We start from the raw sequence: 24,847 nt of genomic DNA on the forward strand, positions 1-24,847 counted from the left end.
CAATGGTAAGCATCCTTGAAACCTGAAAGACTTGAAAATGACTTGTAATTTGCTTTTGAAGACTTAAGACTTGACTTAGACTTGCTCTCAAGGACTTGAGATTGTCTTTTACAAGACTTAAGACTTGATTTGAACTGGTCTCGATTTACTTTAGACTTGAATTGGAATTGCTTTCAGGGACTTGAGACTTGACTCAATGATTGCTTTGAAAAGTCTTGAAGTTTGACTTAGGACTTAACTTGCTTAACCTGAGACGAGAAATGGGAGTTTTTTTCTTGCCTCTGTCGCTTATGGAGGAATGTTGAGTCTCTGTAAATTATAGTGTGGTCTAGACCTGGGGCCTCATTATAGAAACTTCCTAAGTCTGACATTCTATCTTATCCTACAGTTTAGGTTAAAGGGGAAAATCCAATCTAATTATAGGATACGAATTTAGCTATTATGGAACCAACAATTTCCACGTTAATAATCCTAAATTAGGATGGCATAGGCTCTGTCTTAAATTCTAAGTAACTTCCAAAAATGACATCAGCACTGTTGTAAGGTCAGTATGGCAATGACAATTAAAGTTGTGGAACAACATGAACACTGAAATATACTGATTGAAAAGCTAATCAAGCTGTATGTTGACACTTTAAATTTCTCGGACCATGTATTGATAGTCTATATATCGGCTGCTAAGACGATTCATTTTAAATTTGATTGACGTGCTACGCCTGGCTCTGGATAGGCCAACAAGGAGGCATGGGGCTCTGCCAGCGGTTGTACAGATGACTATGCACTTTGTTTTTTTTGCAAAGGGTGACTCTGAAATAGGATAGGACATAGCCATGAGTTTAGGAATTGCTTCTGTAATGGAAGATAGGATTTTTCCTATCTTTGAAACTTAAGATAGGACAGTCAGGATATTTTCTGTAATGAAGGCACTGCTCTATATAAAAAGTGTCCTGAGATAACGTCTGTAATGATTTGACACTATAAATAAAATTGAATCATGCCCTCATGGACTTGACTTGGACTTATTTTAACTGACTTGAGAAGTGACTTGGACATGCCCTCAACATCATCAGACTTGACTTGAGACTGGCTTTGACAAGATCTGAGACTTGACTTGGACTTGTCGCAACGGAATTGAGACTTTAACTCAGTCTTGACCTTAAAGAGGAACAATGCCCATTTTCAAAATGCATACATGATATTCCTATGGTCAAAGACAGTCCAAAAATATTAATGAACAACTCTACCAAATCCAAAAACCTGAGTGTTAAAACTCAAATTTGGGATGTCATCAAGTATAAAGTCTGGAACTTCTCCATAGACAAATGGGATCTTTGTCTTATAAATGACACAGAGCAACAAGGGGAATGTTCTAAGTATATGTGTACATTTTATTTTTCACAACAATAGAATAAAGCTCATTTGGGTATCGGGGAATAGGGCTGGGCAATACATCGATATTGTATCGATATTATGATATGAGACTAGATATTGTGTTCGATTTTGGATATCGTAATATCATCATATGGCACAAGTTTTGATCTTGCAGCGCTCATAATTCTGCAGCAGCGGTGTGTCACACAGTCAGTGTCTCTGTTAATCTTTTCTCTCCATGCGCTTATAAATGCATAATCCATAAACTTGTTCTGGATATATATATATAATCGGTGATATTATTCTGTATATTAATTATCAAAAAAAGAGTAAATAGCATTTGTATTTTGTATTTTATTGCTGTTTACATGCAGGCTATTATATGGCTGTGTCTCAGCTGGAAAGACTTAAGACTGTTTGAGCTTTGACAGTCACTAGGAGCACATTTTGTATGCCCCCTTGAGAGAGTTACTTTGTGGTTACCAGTGTTGTAGCTGGCCTAGCAGCTCTACTACGAAAAGCCCTGTGTCTGTCTGTGTGTGTGTGTGTGTGTGTGTGTGTGTGTGTGTGTACAAATCTGCAAGCTCATGTTTTATTTGCGCTGGAAGATGTATCTGGTCACCTTCCGTATTGGACAGATTTTCAGCGGCCTAAAATCACAACAGTATATCTAATCCAGGGTGTGTTTGAGATGAGGGCTGCAGCTGATGTGGAACTTTCTGTTGAAGCCACTATAGCATCCGTATTGAACAAACTTGACGGTATATTTTCAATAAAATAAGAACAATCGACAGCGCTTTTCTTGAGAAGAACGATGTGTTTGCCGTACTTCTGACAGGATTCGGCAAAAGTTTAACATACCAACTCATAATATACCACCTCATCTCTGCATGCTGTAGTCTGTTGACATGTTATTTTTTCTCATCCTAGTCCCCACCCTAATGGGCTGTGATTGGCTGGTATTACTCACCTGTGATTGGTCATTTACACCAGGCGGACTTGGTCACTGGTCGCTCAGCGCTACATCACATGTTTCGTTGCAAGTCTATTGAATTGCGCCCCGAGGCATTTTGTTCTACGTCTGAAAACGGCCCTTTGAAATCGTACAAATCACATTTGAGATTTGGTATGGTAATGTCAGGCTAGTTACAGTAATCACAAGATTCCACTGAGGAACAGCATTCCTTTCCAAATTGTACTAATTTCACCTCAATTTTAGTAGACATTTAAGTGGCTTTTAAGGTACAAAATTAACTTGAAATCACTGAAAGGTTAAACATGTACAGAGGCTAAATACATTAGAGCCAGTTATTAAAGATTTTTAACAAAGATTATAAAACACAAAGATAACTCAATTATAGACTTAAAACAAGTGAAATAAAAGTCAGAGGAGTTTGATACAAACAACCATATCACCACCTTTCTCTCTTAAAAAAACTTTCTCTCTTTCTTTATGTTTTCCTCCCTGATTCCCCGCTTGCCCTCCCTGCAGGGTTATTCTGTGCAGGGTTAAAGAAATTATGAAATGCTGTGTTGGTGTTACAGCAGCAGTTAAATATTTCAGGGCACAATGAGAGCTCAGACAGACTAAACAATCTGCTTCACAGACTTCACAACTTGACAGTAGTTGAACTTCAGCTGCTGCTGGTATTATTGCTGCTGGTATTATTGCATGTGAACAGCGTCTGTGTTATGTGCTTTGAATTCAGTTTTTGTTCTGTTTGTTTGGGTTGTTATTTTTGTTTTGTTGTTTTTCTGCCTGGTGAATCCAGATATGTTGAGCTAAGGTTCAATTCTATACATCCAATTGTATGATTTTTAAGTAATTAACTTGCATTTTATTGCATGACATAAGTATTTGATACATCAGAAAAGCAGAACTTAATATTTTGTACAGAAACCTTTGTTTGCAATTACAGAGATCATACGTTTCCTGTAGTTCTTGACCAGGTTTGCACACACTGCAGCAGGGATTTTGGCCCACTCCTCCATACAGACCTTCTCCAGATCCTTCAGGTTTCGGGGCTGTCGCTGGGCAATACGGACTTTCAGCTCCCTCCAAAGATTTTCTATTGGGTTCAGTTCTGGAGACAGGCTAGGCCACTCCAGGACCTTGAGATGCTTCTTACGGAGCCACTCCTTAGTTGCCCTGGCTGTGTGTTTCGGGTCGTTGTCATGCTGGAAGACCCAGCCACGACCCATCGTCAATGCTCTTACTGAGGGAAGGAGGTTGTTGGCCAAGATCTCGCGATACATGGCCCCATCCATCCATCCCCTCAATACGGTGCAGTCGTCCTGTCCCCTTTGCAGAAAAGCATCCCCAAAAAATGATGTTTCCACCTCCATGCTTCACGGTTGGGTTGATGTTCTTGAGGTTGTACTCATCATTCTTCTTCGTCCAAACACAGCGAGTGGAGTTTAGACCAAAAAGCTCTATTTTTGTCTCATCAGACCACATGACCTTCTCCCATTCCTCCTCTGGATCATCCAGATGGTCATTGGCAAACTTCAGACGGGCCTGGACACGCGCTGGCTTGAGTAGAGGGACCTTGTGTGCACTGCAGGATTTTAATCCATGACGGCGTAGTGTGTTACTAATGGTTTTCTTTGAGACTGTGGTCCCAGCTCTCTTCAGGTCATTGACCAGGTCCTGTCGTGTAGTTTTGGGCTGATCCCTCACCTTTCTCATGATCATTGATGCCCCACGAGGTGCGATCTTGCATGGAGCAACAGACCAAGGGAGCTTGATCGTCATCTTAAACTTCTTCCATTTTCTAATAATTACGCCAACAGTTGTTGCCTTCTCACCAAGCTGCTTGCCTATTGTCCTGTAGCCCATCCCAGCCTTTTGCAGGTCTACAATTGTATCCCTGATGTCCTTACACAGCTCTCTGGTCTTGGCCATTGTGGAGAGGTTGGAGTCTGTTTGATTGAGTGTGTGGATAGGTGTCTTTTATACAGGTAACGAGTTCAAACAGGTGCAGTTAATACAGGTAATGAGTGGAGAACAGGAGGGCTTCTTAAAGAAAAACTAACAGGTCTGTGACAGCCGGAATTCTTAATGGTTGGTAGGTGATCAAATACATATGTCAGGCAATAAAATGTAAATTAATTATTTAAAAATCATACAATGTGATGTGATAAGTAGGAAAACCTGCAAAATCGGCAGTGTATCAAATATTTGTTCTCCCCACTGTACATCTACAATCAGCACTATTTAGGAACATGTCTGTGTTTAAACCAAATGGTTCTGGTTTTGTGGGCAGTGCTCCAAAGATACTGAAGCCAGGTTAAATTTCATTAACGGACGTCCACTAATCTCAAAATTGATGCCAAGTTTTTTACCCAGAGCGTTGAAGTCAGAGCTGCTTCTAACGGCGACTAGATGCTGCTCAAAGAAAGTTCCGACTGTATTGAAAGGAATAGGAAAACCTCTAAATTCAAAATTAAGGTTTACCCAAAAGTATTTAATGTCTCAGAAGATACTTAAAAACAATCTAATGTAAGAGCTGGAGATTTTGATCGTGTGTGTGTGTGTGTGTGTGTGTGTGTGTGTGTGTGTGTGTGTGTGTGTGTGTGTTACCTGACTGGTGCTTTCTTCATGTGCTCTCCGACGAAGGTGGCATTGGTCATGCCCATCAGCGTGTTGGCCAGTGAAATTACAGACAGCAGGTGCTGTGTGGTGACGGCCCTTGAAACGCCGTACGTCCCCTTCCCAACGATGTCAGTCAGAGTCAGCTTCAGACCAGTCGCCAGGGACAACTGCCGCAGCAAGGACTCCTGGGAAACAGAGGCAGACAAATGAACCAGGGACCCTGGAAATACAGGTCAACATGAGTGTATTTACTCAGCTCGGACACTATAGACTGCAGAAAGTGTTTGCTGTCATCTCCCACTTCACTGATTAAAATGTGAACATTTTAAACAGGATCTGACCGATAGACCTGATGCTCTGTGCATGGTCTCAGTTTGTTATTTGTTGGTGTTTAGTTGTGTTCATTGACCGGTGAAGTACTTTATGACACTCGTTCCATAAAGGTGGTACAAAATTGTGCTAAAAAAATCACTTACTAATACTGTTAGAACTGTCATGTCTGAAGTTGAAGTTCTATATGAATAAAATAATAATAACACTAGTAATAGTAATTACAACTGGGGTGTTGGAATATAATAATGTATAAGAATGTATGGAATACAACAAGATCCCATCTTTTACTGTATGTTATTCATTATTAGTTTGGAAAAAGGTACCTAGTGTCATTTAGTACTTAGGGCAGTAATGATTAATTTCATTATCAGTTAGTCTTCTTATCATCTTTTCAATAAGTAAAAAAATGTTTAAAAAAAATATTCCTCACATCACAGCAGCTTAAGTCATACATAAACATAAGTGAAAGGTAATCAATGTAAACTATCAAAATTGGCACCAATTACTTTACAATCAGTTAATCATTTGATTTTTTTTAAATGAAAATGAATTGGCATACAATGACTTTATTCTTCTTCTTTGTGCTCTATTATCTTTGGTTGATACAACTTTTTACTGTGCTCTATATATTCTGCTTTGGTATCTTGTAATATAGAGGCATATACAGGATTGTTTAGCTTGACAGGGGTCTGTATCAGCCTGATGGATATTGATGAAAGTACCTTGAAGGTAGGCAGCATAAGGGACATGTGGCCTCCTCTAGAAATCAGGCCAAAGGAGATGGGGCAGTGCGGTCTAAGCATGCCCAGTCGCTCCAGACAGATGCCATCAAGCTGTTCGTTGAGACCCCAGGCATGCAGGCAGGACATGAAGAGTTTGGCCGTGTCCATCGTTAGGTTGTACTCCAGCAGACTCAGAGACTTGGACTTCTCCTCCCGCCTCCTCATCTCCTCCTCCTCCTCCTCGTCTTCGTCTAACAGGTGCTCCTTGATGGTCTCCTTCATCGTTTCCTTCACCTGGTTTAGACAGGGGACAATTTTATTTATGAGAAGAAAAAAAAGAAAATGGTAAAAGAAAAGCATAAGAGTAAAAATAAGACACTAAATAATGAAAATCCTGAAAATATTCAGACAACACGTCCTAGCATTATAACCTTTATCAGCCAATTTACATGCTGATATTGATTGTTTAGGACCACTGAATTTTCCCTTCTTTTCCTTTGTGTTTACTGACCTGTTTGAAGATCTTGTTGGCCAGGAAGGACCCCCCCTTATCAGCCCCAGCCTGGCTCTTCTGCAGCGTCTCTGGAGACACCAGCGTGGGGCTCGGTCTCTGGGCTTCCTCTGTCAGCAGCTGAATGATCACCGCCTCCACATCGAAGAACAGCACGTGCATGTCAGGGTCTGTCAGGTTGGTCTTCATTGCCTGGACCACAAGGGCATTATGGGAGTATTTCGGCAGGTTGCCCTGGAAGAGAGACAGATTTTAAAAAATGATGGTCAAAATGAAAGCAGCAGAGGCCGAGTTATTCTGACTATTAGTTCCCACAACTAATAGCTAATAACTAGCCCAAGCTCTATCATTTCCCATAATGCAACTGGATAGTGTTTTTGTTAGTCTTTCCTTGTATGGTTAACGCCCATATCTTTCAAACTCCATGCTCCAATCCCAAACTGAGATAGCAATAACTGATGACATCACAATTACATCATCAGGGTTACTTTCTCAGACTTGACAAAGCTCCTCCAGTGCCACAGAAGACATAATACAGCTATTCACAGGTTAAGTAGTACTAACCATGAAGAGTAAACTGATCTTGATGAGTAAAATTGGTGAAATGCCCCTTTAAAATTCACACAGCACGCAGTCACAAACTCCAACATGTGTCTCCTGGCCAGGGCCAACCACTACATTTATTTATTATATATGTTTATTTCATTTATTAAACAAACAACTTAATGCAAACACAAAATGTAAAGTCCTGAATGAAAAGGAGCAGAAAGTACAAGACAACGAAATGCAGTTTGCGTCCAACCAGAAGTGCAAAAAAGCAGAAAAGTGCAATGTGATATTGAAGTATAGACAGGTGGTGCATAGGCAGGACAAGAAATACATTGCAGTGTTATAAGAGCAGAATAAATATGGCTATGTAATATGAACAACATGTACCAGCTTAGTAGGTTAATTGTCACCGGGATGCAGAGTTAGAGTTCAGTAGGGTGACAGCCGCAGGAAAGAAGCTTCCTCTGAACCTGCTCGTTCGGGTGCGTCTTTGATGATGCTGCGCGCCTTACGCAAGCATCGCTTGCCCTGGATGGCCTCGATGGAGGGGAGTGAGGAACCGGTGATGCGTTGGGCAGTTTTCACCACCCTCTGCAGTGCTTTCCGGTCATGGGCAGAGCAGTTGCCATACCAAACTGTGACACAGTTGGTGAGGATGCTCTCGATGGTGCAGCGGTAGAAGTTCACCAGGATCTGAGGAGACAGGTGGACCTTCTTGAGTCTCCTCAAAAAGAAGAGATGCTGGTGAGCCTTCTTGATCAGGGTAGAGGTGTTGAGGGTCCAAGAGAGGTCCTCAGAGATGTGGACACCCAGAAACTTGAAGCTGGTGACACGCTTCACCTCAGTCCCGTTGATGAGAATGGGGGTGTGTGTGCTAGCTTTCTAACTTCCTGAAGTCCACAATGAGCTCTTTGGTCTTCTTGGTGAGCCAGGTTGTTGTCAGTGCACCATGATGATAGGTGCTGGACCTATAGACCTATAGGCCGTCTCATCGTTGTTGCTGATGAGACCAATCACCGTAGTGTCGTCTGCAAACTTGACAATGGTGTTAGAGCATTGTACAGGTGTGCAGTCGTAGGTGAAGAGGGAGTAAAGGAGAGGGCTCAGCACACATCCCTGTGATGGTTGAGGAGGTGTGATTATCTAACCTAACAGACTGAGGTCTGTTGGTTAGGACGTCCAGAATCCAGTTACAGAGGGAGGTATTGATGCCCAGTTCACTGAGTTTGGTGATCAGTTGAATGATGGTGTTGAATGCTGAACTAAAGTCAATGAACAGCATTCTCACATAGGTGTTGCTATTGTCAAGGTGGGACAGGGCAGAGTGTAGTGCCGTAGAGATGGCATCCTCTGTGCTCCTGTTCTGACAGTAGGCGAATTGGAAGGGGTCCAGTGAGGGTAGTAAGCAGGTCTTGAGATGGGCCAGGACCAGCCTCTTGAAGCACTTCATAATGATGGGGGTGAGTGCAACTGGACGGAAGTCATTAAGGCTTGTTGCAGTGGAGTGTTTTGGCACCGGCACGATGGAGGTGGTTTAAAGCACAGCTGCTTGGGCTAGTAAAAAAAATTCTAGAGGAAACACTGGAAATGCAAACATTTTTGGACTACTTTTTTTTTTTAAACGGCGTGCGCCCGTGAGCACCCACGGAGGAAAACATAAATCGGCACCTATGCGTTTGAGGGTGGTGACGCTGTTGATGTTTGAGTTGATACAGTCCAGAACGGAGGAGGCATATGAATCAATGTCTGTGTGGGAGTCGTGGGTGGCCTGAGTTGCGAACACTCTCCAGTCAGTGTTTCCAAAACGCTGCTGAAGTGCCGAGTCAGCTCCCTCTGGCCACACTTTGACTGTCCTTACTGTTGGTTTCACACGTTTGATGAGTGCTGAATACTTGGGCAGTAGAAACAAAGAGAGGTGATTTGAGTGTCCTAGATGCGGAAGGGGAGCAGCTTTGTATGCATCAGCCACATTTGTGTACACTTGGTCTAAAATCTTTTTTCCGCTTGTGGGGCATGATACATTTTGATGGAATTTAGGCAGTACAGTCTTTCAAGAAATTTGAGTGGTGGAAGTCACCCACGACAATGTAGGCTGCCTCGGGATGCAGAGTTTGTTGTTAACTAATAGCAGAATGCAGTTCTTTCATGGCAATCTTAGCATTAGCATCCGTAGGTATGTAGGCTGCTGTTACTACAGTTGATGTAAACTCTCTGTGCAAACAGAAAGGTCTACACTTAACCATGAGATACTCAAGGTTAGCTGAGCAGTGACTCTCGGTGATGGTAGTGTCCATGCACCACGTTTTTATTCACATAAATGCATAAACCCCCACCTCGGGTCTTACCGCAGCCATCAGCTGTTCTGCTCCTCCACCACAAAACAACAAAACAAATAATTAAATTAAAAAACTCTTCCCTTCCCCCTTACCAGTCACAAAAGAACAGAACAAAAACTGAATTAACATATTTCATATTGACTCAACATATTTGCTTTAATTGTTTGTTTTTTTAAATAAAATGTTTGTCTTAGATTCTTTGGTTTCACTGTTGAAATTGTTCCATAAACTGAACCTTTAATGTGATGCAACGTTCCCTCAGATTGGTTCTGTATCTCGCTTAAATATCTCAGTTCCTTTGAAAATGTGATGACTTTCTCTTTTTTCAAACCTTCTCTGGATGTTGGCAGGCAAAATTCTTTTGTGCGCTTCATACATAATTTGAAAAATACTGTAATCTACTAGATCCTGAAAAAACTTTAACTGAACAATCAATGGATTTGACAAATCTTTGTATCGACTTCTACCGATGATTCTTATGGCTCTTTTTTGTAAAATGAAAACTGAATTAGTGTACGTTTTACAAGCACTTCCCCAGACTTCCACAAAGTAGGTCAGATATGAAACAATCACTGAATTATATAAAATGTATAATGCTTTATTATCTAATTATTCCTTAAGTTTGTGTAACAGAGACTGATTTATATATTTTCACCTTTGTTTAATTTATGTGATTTCCAATTCAGATTCTCATCTATTATGACACCTAAAAACGTAGTTTCCTTTACTCTATGAATTTCAACACCATCTATATTTATTGTTTCATCAAAATTATTGCCTTGTTTGCTAAATATAATGTTTGTTGTATTCTAATTACTTTTCAACCATGCCCAAAACCTGTGTTATGGTTGTCCCAGGATAAAATAAAGTGGTATCATCAGCAAACAGAATACACTTAAGCTGTTTGGATACTACGAGATCGTTAAAATGCAAATTAAACAGTTTTGGTCCAAGAATGGACCCCTGCGGTACCCCACACGTATTATTACATGATTCAGATTTTATTTATCTGAACAAACTGTTTCTACTTTCTAAGTAACTTGCTACACATTGATGTGCCTCTCCTCTGATTCAGTATTTATAAGTTTGTTAAGGAGTATGATATGGTCTATGGTGTTGAATGCTTTTTTGAGGTCAACAAAGATGCTTACTAAATACTGTTTCTTATCAATTGCAGTGAATATTTCTTCAGTTAATTACATAAGTGCCATTGTTGTGTATTGCTTGGATCTAAAACCATATTGATTGCTGCTTAAAATATTATACTTGTCAGTAAATTTGTCTAACCTGGCTACAAATAATTTCTCTAATATTTTGGAGAATTGTGGAAGCAGAGATACTGGTCTGTAGTTGGAGAAAACATGTCTGTCTCCAGATTTTTAAAGAGAAATCACTTTGGCTATTTTCATTTTTTCAGAAAAACATTTACTATCACATGGTTTGTGTACAAGTTTTTGGCCACAGAGACTGCTCGGTGAGAAAATTGTTCCCTTCTGCACGCCCTCAGTATATTACAATTTTTAGGCTGCTCGGGACAGTTTCATCTACCTTCCACACATACCTTTTTGCTGTAGAAGCCGGTTGTTTTTAGCCAACATTGCTGTTATCTCTGCAGCGGCTTCTCTGACATCAGCTTGTTATATATTAATATACAATTTATCTTATCACAGATATATCAGTGTCTGTGTATATAAGTCAGCCAATAAGTAACAAGAACCTTCAGTCCAGAAAAACCAAAGATAACAGTATATTTGAGGTAGTCTCCATTAGACTTGAGCACTGACAAGAGTATTTTTTTAACTATAAAATGTCCCACTTAGTAAGTACACAGGTTGGTTACAATTCCTTAAAGCATTAATTGCATTATTTGATTTTGTGGCCAGATGGGGGCAGTAACGCATGCTGAAAAAATCTAAGATGTTGGCCAACAGTTGCTTACTAACCTGCCTACCACATCCAGCAGACAGATGAATGTAAGTCCAACACTCAATTTAATTTTAGCTCTGGTTTGGTCTCCACCAACACATGAGAAACATATCTGGAAATGTAGCTGTAGTAAATGTGCTGTTAAACCAAAACTCTGAATGGACTATGCTTGCTCTCGAGGGAATTACTAGAATTGTTGGGACTTTATAAATTATAGAGTGTGGTCTAGACCTACTCTATCTGTAAAGTGTCTCGAGATAACTCGTTATGATTTGATACTATAAATAAAATTATATTGAAATTGAATTAAAAAGCCACCATGAGTTACACCTTTCACATGAAACACATTATCCATTGTTAATATAAAATATACTGTGTGTAGCTTTAATAACCACATTTAGGAGATCCTTATCAAAAATCTAAACAACAACATTGTCCACTTCAGAGAATAATGATTTAAATCAGTCACCCTTTTAAAACACATACTGTCATTTACACACACACACACACACACACACACACACACACACCATTAGCTGTAATTGCCACCGATACTTCCACACCGCTCAATTTAATTGTATTAGCAGAGACACCTGCGCAGAGTTGTATGTAGAACAGTACTGTTTGTTTACATGTTAATGACCTGATGACTGCAATCAGACAACTGTGATCCTGTTAAGAGTCAGAGAAAGGAAAACGGGAGGGGGGTAATTAAGAAAAGAACAAGTGAGGAAATAAAGAGGGAGACAAGGGCAAAACTAGATTTGAATCTGTGTTTCATGAAGGGTTTTGTATTTGCTGTTCTCTTGCAACGGTTTCCTTCTGCAAGAGGAATTATGTGTTTAGGTAGTCTTAAGCTGGACAGACATCGTACAGCCTGATTTTAGCCACGGATCGGTCTTGAGACTGCTGTGATATAAAACTGAACTACACTGCAGAACAGACAGACCAGACAGTCTATATCTTTCAGCCATCTGCGGCACCATATTTTTATTTTTTATTTTGAATATACTTTGAATACACTGCAGATTAAATTGTGTAGTGTGAGTTAACACAACATACAAGATCAATGAAAACAGTATTTTCCTAGTTTTAGTTGCATTTAAATTGTAACAATGTACTGTACTGTTACAAAAAAAGTGAGAGTTAGTGTCGCTGGTTGACATTCAATGAATGTGTTGTCCAGCCAACAATCCAAAAGATAATCCGTTTCTGATGACACGAAACAGAAAAATCAGCAAATATTCACACTGGACAAGCTAGATCCATAAATAACTTTGCTCGATAGGTCAATCAATCAATTGACTAACTGTTTTAGCACTAGTTATGTTCACATTGTAGACCTGCTGCTTTAGCATTACTTTACCCGACTACAATTTGACTGTAGTCAGGTATTGTAATGTTAAAGCAGTGGTTAGCAATAAAGAATATTAGAATTTGTTTCTGTATGTCTGGCTATACTTCAGATTTAGGTGTTTTCACCATATTGTTACTTTAATTTAATTTAACAAATTAGTATTTGTCCATGTTGCACTTCCTGGTTTAGGAAACACTGTTTTTAACCTTTCATGCCAGTAACGATCATTGAATAGAACTGGATGGGACTGTGTGAGAGACAGAGAGAGAACAATAATTAGCTGTGGAGACCCCTGACTGACCGAGAGACACAATACACCTGCAGCTGGGAGTGTGTGTGTGTGTGTGTGTGTGTGTGTGTGTGTGTGTGCATGCGTGCGTAAATGCATGTGTACTTGATCCACACAATGCAACTACCACATTGTTGCTATGCCTCCAGTACAGAGTTACTCTATTTATTCATTTAAAGAGCTTTTTGATTCTAGCTCATATCTTTTCCACAAAGACTGCCAATAGAACACTGTGTCTGCACTATGGTAAATATAGATAGTGAATGCTTGCTGACATTTTACCTAGGAACACTTTGAACTGGCCTCAGTGAACGGTTTGTTTTGTTAGAGGTCTTGGATTTTTGCCTGGCAAAAGGCAAGACATTTGTGCCTCATTCCTATTTTTCAGTCCGAGTGTGTTTGCAGTGTTAGTGAGTGTGTGTGTGTGTGTGTGTGTGTGTGTGTGTGTGTGTGTGTGTGTGTGTGTGTGTGTGTGTGTGTGTGTGTGTGTGTTTTCAGTGGATGAACACTGCCATCTAAAGGCAGTTAGCCTAAACACATACATGCGGAGGGATTTGTGATTGACCTGATATTATTTCTGAGGCTGTGAACCCACGCAGACAGAGAAGCTACAACTAACCATGTTTGGTTTTGATGAATCTGAATTTTCTGTCTTAACAAATTCTCTAGATCTCCTTAGTGCAGTAGAGTATGTAGCAAAAAGGGAGACACAAACGCACAGTCTGTTTTTTCAATTAAATGTCTTATCTAAGCGTGCACACACACACAGTGTCCTATAGCTCCTGGGCAGTAGGTCTAAAGGTCATTGTCCTGCAGGGCCCTTCTGGCAAACACCACTGGAGTCCAACGAACAGTCTCACACACACACACACACACACACACACACACACACACACACAGTATAGAGACATCAGATGCACAAATACTGAATACGAACAAGAAGAAAATTCTATCTTTCTATGAAACTGACTACATTTACATGCCCATAATATTCCGCTTTTTGCCCTTATTCCGAAATAGACAATATTCCAACTAAGCTAACATGGCTAATGAAAGTGGATATTCCACTAATATCCAAATATATCCATAATATCCATGAAAACCTGAATAATACTGCCATGTCCCATGTCTTAATCGTAAAAAGGTAAATTTGGGGAAAGGCCTTATTCGGAATATCCAAACGGAATATGTTGTTTACATATCCTGTGTCAAATTCTGAATATTGTCATATTCGGAATAATAGTGGAATATTGGTGTGCATGTAAACGTATGCACATGCTTCCACCTGTTTAACTTGGAATAACGGACATCTGGTAGACATGCTCTGTGGAGGTGGGCATGGTTTGCGTTCAGCGGCAGGGGAGAGAGGTGTGGGGATGACTCATGAGAGCAGGTGAGTTAATTGACACAGCTAGTGCTTGTTGTCTAATTACACTCACTTTAAATGCAGTAGCATGCTGGTCCTCAGGACACTGGGCTGGGTGTTAATATCTGTGAGCAACTGAACTGTGCGACAGGCAAGAAGCAAGGTGGACTCACCGCCAATCCAAAGAAGTGTGCAGTTGGACGGAGGGAAGTACGGTAACTTGGGTACCACTTGGGCGGCAAGCAGGTGTATCCTCAGGTAGACAAGACAGCAGCGATTGCAGCCTTGAAAATTAAACTACATATTTGTGAGCCCCAATGTGCTTGGGGTTGAGAGCCACAGACAGGGTAGAGAAGTCAGTATTGAGAGATGAACTAGCCACAATGGCCATGCCATGAATGCCTGTAGCAAATTTCACAACAATCCAACCAATAGTAACAAAATATAATTTTGATATCAGCACTGAAACTCTGTATAGTATTGCCAATGGATACCCAGCCCAAGGAGCGGAGTCCTGATGTTGGAGGGGTATTTATGTGAATGTGTCCTGAAATAATGATGCAAATATAAAGCACTGGTTTTACTTACTTTTACCATTTGCTATTCTTTCTAAATCTAAACTTCTGCAAAAACTTTAAAGAATTGTACATTATTTTCTTTGTTGTGTTTTTATTCTCCTCCCCCCCCCAAGTTATAATCGTTTCTATTCAGTCATTACTCTTCTTGTAGAGCCAATTAAGTTGCATTTTGTGTATGAAACGTATAAAAGTGTATTATGTCTGTCTTGTTTTGTCTGAGACAGTACAGATCTTGCTTCGTAGTACAGGCCTCAGGGGCTGACTGGGTGTAATGTTTGTGTTGATAGTGACATTTCATGGTCATTATCTGTCATTACACACAGTAGGGGAACGTGCACAGACACACACACAGGGGAAAGTGGGTGGTTTTGATCCGTAATTTGAGTAGATATGAAGGAGAAATGACAGAGGTGGGAGGCAGAGTGATGTATTTCGGAAAGAACAGGGAGGAAAGATTGCAGCGGTTGTGTGTTGGCCTTTTCAGAAAGGACCTGTGATTATGAGCAGTCATGGGGAGAAACCTGGGAGACACCTTCAATAAAACCAACACACAAGAGGGGAAAAAGAAACAACACAAAGGTTATCTGGTGGAAGAGAAGAGGAGAAAAAGGACGCACCCAACAGAAGAGGAGACGGAATGCTGAGCTAAATGGATTCCAAGTCAAACTATAAAAGTCAAACTGTACCAGCAGATGAACTAAGCGCTGTTCAGATACTAAATAATTCATAGCGTTTGTTTTCTGTGCTGGGAGGACCAGGTGGGCGGGGTTTACTCCGTCAGGGCAGATCAGATCATCCGAGTCTGACAAGTGAACCTCTGATCCTCTGAGGGCAGACAGACAAGCTGGTCCACAAAACAAAATGGTTTAAAAAAAAAAAAAAAAAATGTTGGCTTGTTTGAATTGTTATGTTTGAACTATGGCTGAATAAATTAAAGTGCTCATATTATGCTTATTTTCAGGTTCATAATTGTATTTAGAGGTTGTACCAGAATAGGTTTATGTGGTTTAATTTTCAGAAAACACCATATATTTCTCTTTTCACCCTGTGTGTTGAGCTCTCAGAGTGAGACATCTCCCTTCTGTTCCATCTTTGTTGGGAGTCGCACATGCGCAGTATGTACTGCTAGCTTGTCAGTTTCAGAGTATGAGGGTGTGCCATGCTAGCAGTTAGGTGAGCATTATAACGTGTGTTACAAAGTGACGCACAGTCGTCACGGAAGTAAAGCTGGACTACAATAGAGCTGTTTGGAGCAGTTTGTGAACAGTGTTTTCTGTTGGAGATGGTAAGTCCCTTTGCAGTGAACTTTGGGCTTTTTCACTTTGCAAACCTATAATGTGCACAAAAAGATATATAATACAATAAAGGAAAGGACAAACGCGTAATATGAGCACTTTAAATATGGCTTACTGTCGTGATGATGGGAACTTGGATTTGTTTAACTGCTTTCAAATGCAGCGCACTTAATGGATGAAATGTGATATAAGTGGTGTGTCTTTGTGTGAATATTGAAATAATTGATTTAAACCAATCATTCTACATTAGGGTGCTGAATTGTCTTGAAGAAAACTAAGTTCAACTTGTTGCACTGCACTCAGAGTGGCCTTAGAAAATATTACTGCACTTCTCATTTCCATGCCTTACCATTCTCTGTAAATGCAGTATTTTAAACAAAGCTGCATGTAGGGCATGGTAAGAAGGAGCCCTACTGACTGTTTAAAAGTTGATTCCGGGATACTCGGCCAAGACAACTTCAGCAGACCCGTAAAAATAGGCCGAGCCCACCGAAGTCAGAGGTCCATGCCACAGCCTAACGAGTGGCCGCAGGTCATCATTGCCAAGGTCCGCAGCGATCGAGACGTGATCAACATACTGCAGCTCAGTCATCAATATGCACCCCTGCGCTACCATAGCGAGAGAGTCTCCATACTCCCTGACTACATGGCAGAGATTTCATCACAGCGACGGGCCTTTAACGTGAGGAGGCAGCTAACCAAAGCTGGTGCAAAGTGTTCTTTGCGTTTTCCAGCCAAGCTCCATGTCGACTACACAACTAAGACATTTGATTTACTGGCTGAAGCCGAACGGTTTGCCAACTCTTTAGACCCAGTAGACAAATCCTAACTATTGGTAACATTACATATTATCTTTATGACTTCGCTTTCCCTAAGCAGCCACATGACTGATGTTCAGATCTAGCACTTTTCCATTCAAATGTAACTTTACAGTGGTTGAATGTTAAGGTTGTAAAACACATTTGCACTGGGCAGTTGCACTGGGATTTCGTTGAGTGATTAGTTCTCCCTCGCTATTTTTCAGCGGGTCTGTTTTTTTTTTTTTTTTTTTTCTTCTTCTCCTTTGTCGTTGCTGTTACTCAACGTACTGCTAGCTCTCTGTGTGTCATATGTCAATATTTACTTTTTGTCCCTACTTTTTGTCAATTACTCACTTAGGTAAGGAATGAGCCACATCACTTTTACTTCTTGGAATTGTAGGGGTATGGGCAAAGCCCTTAAACGGGGCAAAGTGTTTTCGCACTTAAAGTCCCTGTCATCTGACTTTTTTTTTTTTTTTTTTAACAGGAGAACCATATCCAACTTTCAGAGCAGAGGTGCTTGAGATCTGTGTGGGTGTCTCAGGTTTACTAGTCCACCTTTTCCTCCAAGGCGAGGGCGGTTCTTGTTCGCAGAACCATTCCATTCGTGTCCAATTCAGTCTACTGATCCAGGTGGGAGGTTCGTTCTTGTTACCGGTGCGGTCAATTCAGTTCCGTTAGCTCTCTTAAATATGTATACTCCTAATTGTTATAGTCCCGAATTCTTCAGTAAAGTATTTAACCTTGGTCCTGAATATAACAATCATAATATAATCGTCGACGGGGATTTTAATTGTTACTTTTAATATTAATGTTAATCTAAGCTCCTTCCCGAAAGTGGCCCCATCATTGAAATCCGTCCCTATTCTTAATAATGCACGGTAGCTTTACTAGAACTGACTATAGTCTCTAGACTAATTTCCAATGTAATAAGCTCAATGTACCATAGTATTTTAATTTCTGACAATGGACCTCTCTCAATGACAATTGACTTTATGCCCCTCAAAATAATTAGAAATTGAACCCTTCTCTATATTTAGATGATTCTTTTAGTAGCTACATTTCAGCCGAGATTGCGGACTTTCTCCTCATGAATGACAATGGCACAGTCTCAGACTCTACTTTGTGAGAATCCTTAAAAGTCTTTATAAGGAGGTCACATTATCTCGTATCAATCGTCTCGTAAAAGGGCCACGCTTAGGCGTTTAATGGACATTGAGGCCGAACTAGCATATTGAAGGACTCTTACCGAGACACAGGTTCTGAAGACACCCTTAGTTCTATTTTAAAAGTAAAATATCAATACAGCCATATTCTTGGTGAGCAGGTTGGGAACTATATTCGCAAATTAAAGCAGAAGCATTTCGAGTTAGGTGAGAAGGCTGATAAATTGCTTGCCAGGTAGTTGAAGGACGTCCAAGCTGATAGGGCAATACATAAAATGTCTTCAGCCACTGGACCACTATTAACTGATCACAACAGATTAATGACTGTGATGATACACCTCTAGATTCACTGCCACTGATTCAGATATTGCTACTTTTCTCCATATATTAGATATTCCAGTCCTTTCGGAGCCTGCGAGACGGGAACTGGACTCTGAATTTACTATGGAGGAGATCAAAAATGACGTCCGTTCTTTGCCCAACGACAAAGCTTGAGGCCCAGATGGCTTTGAGATAGAGTTTTATAAGATGCATATTGACGTTATCGCCCCTCTCTTGTTCCAGATGATTAATTGCTCTGTGAAAAAAGGTACTTTGCCCATATTTGTGTCCTCTGTTCTAATGTATCATGAAAGGTCCTCCCGTTCCTGTTGCATCGCGGCACCAGGCAAGGCTGCTGCCTCTCGTCAATGCTTTTTGCGCTAGCTCTTGAGCCGCTGGCCATAGCCATCAGAGCCAGCCCCCAAATCTCTGGTATAAGATGTGGCACATCCGACTGTACCATAGGGTTGTAGGCGGATGATGTGATTTCTTTTTTTTTTTTTTTTTAACTCTTTCAGACGTGAGGACATCTCTTACACCCCTTCTTAATTTGATAGACGGCTTTGGAGCGACTCTCTGCATTCACCATAAATTGGGGGAAATCTGTTTTTATGCCTCTAACGGCCTCGATTCTAGTTTTCTAAATAATTTGCCCTTCTGAATTTCCAATGTATATAATAATATTTGGGGATTAATATCTCCAGAAATCCCAAACTTATTTTTAAACTTAATTATTTGCATGGATGGAAACTTATACCCCTTTCGTTAATTGGCCATGTTAACATTATTAAAATGGTAGTGCTCCCTAATGTTACTTATCTCTTTCAGAAGGTGTCCATTTTTCTCACTTCTTCCTTTTTTAAGTTGTTAGACTCTATTATCACAACCTTCATCTGGGCCTGTAGGCTCAGCACTAGATAGCCTGATATTAAACTTGGTAATGCTGTATCAATTACCGGTGCCTCCTTGACGGCCATTTCATTTTCAAAACCCAATAATAAAATAAAATCGCTATGCAACAACTTTGTTTTGCGCAACTTGTTTACAATTTTAAAGCAAATTAAAAGCGTCCTGAGTCTCCCAGGTCTGTCAACTAATGCTCCTACTATATGTCAGAACCCCTGTTTTAAGCCAGGGCTGATGGCTGCTGTTTTTAAGCACTTGTCAGATAAAGGTTTATCAATTATCAGGGATCTCTACATTGATAACCATTTTGCTTCTTTTGCTCAGCTTCAGGCGAAGTTCAATCTTTCTTCCAGTCAATTTTTTTGTTATTTGCAAATTAGGAATTTTGTTAAGCAATTTTTCCCTCGCCTTAATACAATTCTGGTACAACACGTCTTCTATGAAATTATGACCCAACCTCCCACCTCCAAACATCTGATCTCTCGGTTTGTTAACCTCTTTTTTTATGACAACCTCCTCTCTCCACATTAAAAAGGCGTGGATTAAGGACACTGGTGAGGTAATCTCTTAAAAGCTGTGGGAGAATGGGCTGAACAGGATAAAGGTATGCTCTATTAATGCTAGACTTCAGCTTATTCAGTTTAAAGTCATTGATTGAACTGATTTGAATTCACCGGTTGCACTTTTCCAAGACTAAACTGAATAGAATCTTCCCCTTTGTTTCTGCCACCTGTGATAAATGTTAGTCAGCTGACGGAACTCTCTGGCATCTTTTCTGGTCCTGCTCTAAACTCACTAGGTTTTGGGTTGACATTTTTCATTTGTACAGTGTCGTATATAACAGACAACTGGCTCCTCACTGTCCCTTGGTGATACCGGGATGCTCCAAGGACTCTCTGGCTCTTCCCTCCGCTTTACAACCAGCCCTAATGCTCGGTATGGTCATTGCAAAACGGGTCATTTTAAGAGAATGGAAGTCAACTTCTCCTCCTGGCTTAATTCAGCCAGGAGGAGAAGTTGACTTCCATTCTCTTAAAATGGCTGAATTATATGGTTTCTTGTTTGCACCTTGAAGAAATTCGGATTTCTTTTTCCAACTCCCATGCTAAATTTACCGTACATCAGGATGGAAAGACCACAAACTGGGACCTGACGTCTTTTTTTTTTTTTCTTTGTTTTTTTTTTACTTTTTTCTTTCTTGTGTGTGCCTGCAATGCATTGTGCTGTTCTTGTCTTACATCCATACTCTGGGACTAATCTGCTATCCCAATTACTGTGGGCCTGCCCTGATCTCTTCTGGCCTCATGGAATTTCTGACCCTTTTATGAGAGGACATTGTAAGGCATCTCGTCTAATAAATTGAAATGTGCATTTACACATTTTCTTTTCTTTGTACTGAGTGAGTGCTGGCTGGCTGGCTGTTTTTGCTCTGTTTTTTTATGGTTTCTTGTCTGCTTGTCTTTATACTGTAATTTTAAAATTTGCATAAATAAAATGTAAAAAAAAAAAAGTCTCTCTTTAACATACTTTTATTTAGCGAGGGTTGTATAAAACATTGCTTGCCAAAATCTGCTCAAACCTTTTTTATTTACATGAACAAAACAGTCCTGTTGTCATTTCAGGTCTGATAATGCCTCTCTGAACACTGGTCTGTCCTACAGGTGTACATTAGTGTTATGTGGAAATATATTTTATTATATAGCCTAGATGTACACTTTTAGCCTACATGCCCAGAGACAACTGATGGGAATTATCATTGTGATAGCCTATATCTGGTCAATACATTTATTGTCCCTGTTTTAAGCCAATTAATGAAAATTATAAGCTTTGGTGTCTCCCCTTGACTCTAAATAACCATTCTAATAATATAAGCCATTATTTATTATTTACACAGAGTATGGTAAAGAGAGACCTATCGCTCTACCCTTTCAGACGCTGCTCTCCTACTCCTCTGACTCCTTCTCTGGCTGCCCAGCAAGCTCATAAACGTTACGCCCGCAATCGCTTGTGGAGCTTTTTAACTCCGAAAGGCAGATAACCACAGGTTGCTGTTTATCTTATAATGGATAATTGTATTTTGTTATTTAAACAAATGAGTGAGGAAATACACTTGTCCATGAGTCTATGGAGAGACTTCCAGCTGACAGCGGGGTCTGTGAGCATTACTGGCCCACCTGGCGAGCGAGCGATCCCGGCAGCCACCAACTGGCTGTCACATCAGACTGGAGCTTCTCAAGTCTGACAACATCGGAGCAAATATGCAATTCGCCATCAATTTTCGTAAAACTGCCCATATTCAAACTCTACGCAGTTGATTTCTCACATAAAAAAGTCTCAGAAGTTTAGTGGTGGAACTAAACTTCACCACTAAATATTTCCCCACTTTACTTAGTGGTGAAATAGCAGACAAAAATTGTAAAAGGTTTCCAGTTGTTGGCTGCCGCTGCTATGGCAAACTCCCGATCTAGATTCTAGAATCGATTGCTTTTCCTTGGGTTCCCGGATGTTAACACTGAATTTTAAACATTACATTTTGCAGCTGAATTTGGCCTGTTGATTTTGAGCAAGTTGAAAATATATTAGTTGAATTTTAAACATTGTATTTTGCGTCTGAATTTTTTTACGTTGAATTTTTGATTCCGAATTTATGAACTTAGAAAAATAAAAGGTGAAAATGAGTTGTTGAAAATTTGAAGAGTAAAATTCAGAGTAAAAAAATTCAGAAAAATTATTTCAATGCATACATATTTAGTGCTAAAAATTCAATGGCTTTTTAATTCTAAAATCCGATGAAACAGATTTACTTCCATGAGACAAACCTGTGTTTTTGGAGAAATATTGCTGACTGCATGAATTTCCCCCTGGGAAAAGGGTTAATTAGACTACAGTATACCACGACAGCATATTAGGGCCATTGTATGGGAAAACAAATTATATATAGGAGCCAGGGGAGGGGGGTAATATTCTGAAAAAAAAAAAAAAGAATTTCCGAGATTAAAGTAGTAAATTTACAAGATAAAAACTCAGACAATCTGAGATTAAAGTGGTTAATTTACGAGAAAAAACACACAAATTTACAAGAAACAAAACTTGGATATTCTCTGAGATTATAAATCATAAATTTGCGAGAAAAAACTCAAGGAACCACATTGGTTCATTTTGCAAGGTTGGATCCACCTCGTCACACCACAGACGCTGCTTTCCGTGTGTTATGCCTGCAGTGATGATCTGCTGTACCACAAATCCCATTGATAAGTGTTCAATACCTAATTAATTTTCATTCATTCATTCATTTAATAATTAGTATAAAAATACAGAACAAGCTTGTATGTTATGCATTTATAAGGGCATGGAAAGAAAAGATAACACCGACATTACTCTTCATTACAGTGGTGGCCACTAAAAAACACTGCGATCATTCTGCCATCAGAATTATTGGGCTTTTTTTTAAAGGTCCCATGGCATGAACATTTCACTTTATGAGGGTTTTTAACATTAATATGAGTTCCCCCAGCCTGCCTATGGTCCCCCAGTGGCTAGAAATGGTGATAGGTGTAAACCGAGTCCTGGGTATCCTGCTCTGCCTTTGAGAAAATGAAAGCTCAGATGGGCGAATCTGGAATCTCCTCCTTATGAGGTCATAAGGAGCAAGGTTACCTCCCCTTTCTCTGCTTTGCCCGCCCAGAGAATTTGACCCACCCATGAGAGAAAGAGAGACATCATGGCTTGAAAACAAGCGAAGCATGGCAGTTTGTCAAGGCCACACCCCCACCCTCCACCTTGCCCCCATCTCTCCTCCTCAATAGCATTTAAAGCTACAGACACAGAAATGGCACATACTAAGTAAAGCTTATTGTGGGACTGGCTCTAGTGGCTGTAGTTCTGCACCAAGGCTGTATTTTGGGAAAGAGACTTCAGATACAGTATTAGGGGACCACTAAGGCCTATATAAAAGAGACTTCAGATACAGTATTAGGGGACCACTAAGGTCTATATAAAAGAGACTTCAGATACAGTATTAGGGGACCACTAAGGTCTATATAAAAGAGACTTCAGATACAGTATTAGGGGACCACTAAGGCCTATATAAAAGAGACTTCAGATACAGTATTAGGGGACCACTAAGGCCTATATAAAAGCATCCAAAAAGCAGCATGTCATAGGATCTTTAAGAACCTTTGGACACTTAGCCTACCAATGTGATGGCTACTGCGGAGTGGGCGCAGCTGCACCACATTCTGACTACAATGCGGCCGCCGCAGTTTACAGTTTACAGATTGCCTCATAAATGTTATCAGGTTCCCTATTAGCGTTGGGTTTAAATCCTAAATATTGGCAAAAAAAGGCACTTTTACTTTTTGCTTTGACACCAAATCCCCTGCCATCATCATCGTCGGGAAACTCTCCTGACTCCTGTAATTCTGCTGCTGCTGTACGGAGCAGACACTTTCAGTTATGGTAAATCGCCCTTAGTGTTCTAATCCGTCAAAATGACAGACGACTTTCAGATTTTCCATCACTGTTAAAAAGATTTGGTCAATGACGAAAAATATTCAGATAACGCGACCTCTGCTCAGGACCCCCATTACTCCACCTTATATTTAAATAACAAATATTGGTTTGCTGCTGTTCTGAATATCAAGTACAGCCCCTTTTAAGGCAGAGTTTAAAAAACAGAGTAATGGACCATAAGTCCACTCTGCAACAGTGACTCATGTCTCCTTTAAACCACTAAAGCTGCTCTCTGGAAATTCCAGCTCTGAGAAAAGAAACACTGCACTTCTTTCTTTATTTATATATAATTTTGACATTTACGATAGTACATCCTTCCCTGAGAGACTACAGTGGCGTCTCACTCACACAAACACACACAGGCTGGAGAGTTGACCTTTGGTTCGTCAACAGAAGTTTTAATTGGTCTGAGTTTAGCCAGCTATCTGACTGAGCTGACCAGAGCCACTGTGTGTGTGTGTGTGTGTGTGTGTGTGTGTGTGTGTGTGTGTGTGTGTGTGTGTGTGTGTGTGTGTGTGTGTGTGTGTGTGTGTGTTCTGAATCAATTCAAACTCAACAATAGAAGTCAGTAGAGTGAATACATCTGCCAGAACTGAAAAATTCTTCATCCTGAAGCCAGACTCGGTGCAGTTTTGTAGTGAAGTTGTTTAATGTTTTTGATATTTTAGAAGAAGCCGAACAATATGACAGTGAGACAGTGAGTGAAGGGCGGACCCTGATGTGAGAGAGAGAGATGATGTGTTGTTACACAGATGACAAGCGATGTATGGTTATCATAATAAGTTGTGGAATTGAAAGTTATCATCCATTAAATCATATATAAACCTGTAAAATTGCACGCAAGATTAATTAATTAATTAAAGTTGCAGGCTAGTAAATGCACAGCTTTTTGGTTCACTACCTGTACTTGGGTT

At 40.2% G+C, this 24,847-nt stretch overlaps 1 protein-coding gene across 4 annotated transcripts in view; it reads right to left on the minus strand.

Annotated features, from left to right (window-relative positions):
- The window catches only part of wdr7 (WD repeat domain 7), a 159,271-nt gene that overhangs the window by 99,079 nt on the left and 35,345 nt on the right, over positions 1-24,847 (minus strand). For all 4 annotated transcript variants that reach the window (XM_078272136.1, XM_078272135.1, XM_078272138.1 and 1 more), the window contains exons 16-18: positions 6,533-6,766; positions 6,022-6,315; positions 4,955-5,151 (exon numbers count right to left, since the gene is read on the minus strand). In XM_078272136.1, the coding sequence (XP_078128262.1) occupies positions 4,955-5,151; positions 6,022-6,315; positions 6,533-6,766 (725 nt within the window). The remainder of the gene's footprint in view (positions 1-4,954; positions 5,152-6,021; positions 6,316-6,532; positions 6,767-24,847) is intronic.

The sequence above is a fragment of the Sander vitreus genome, chromosome 16, assembly GCF_031162955.1.
Source record: "Sander vitreus isolate 19-12246 chromosome 16, sanVit1, whole genome shotgun sequence".
NCBI classification, from domain to species: Eukaryota; Metazoa; Chordata; class Actinopteri; order Perciformes; family Percidae; genus Sander; species Sander vitreus.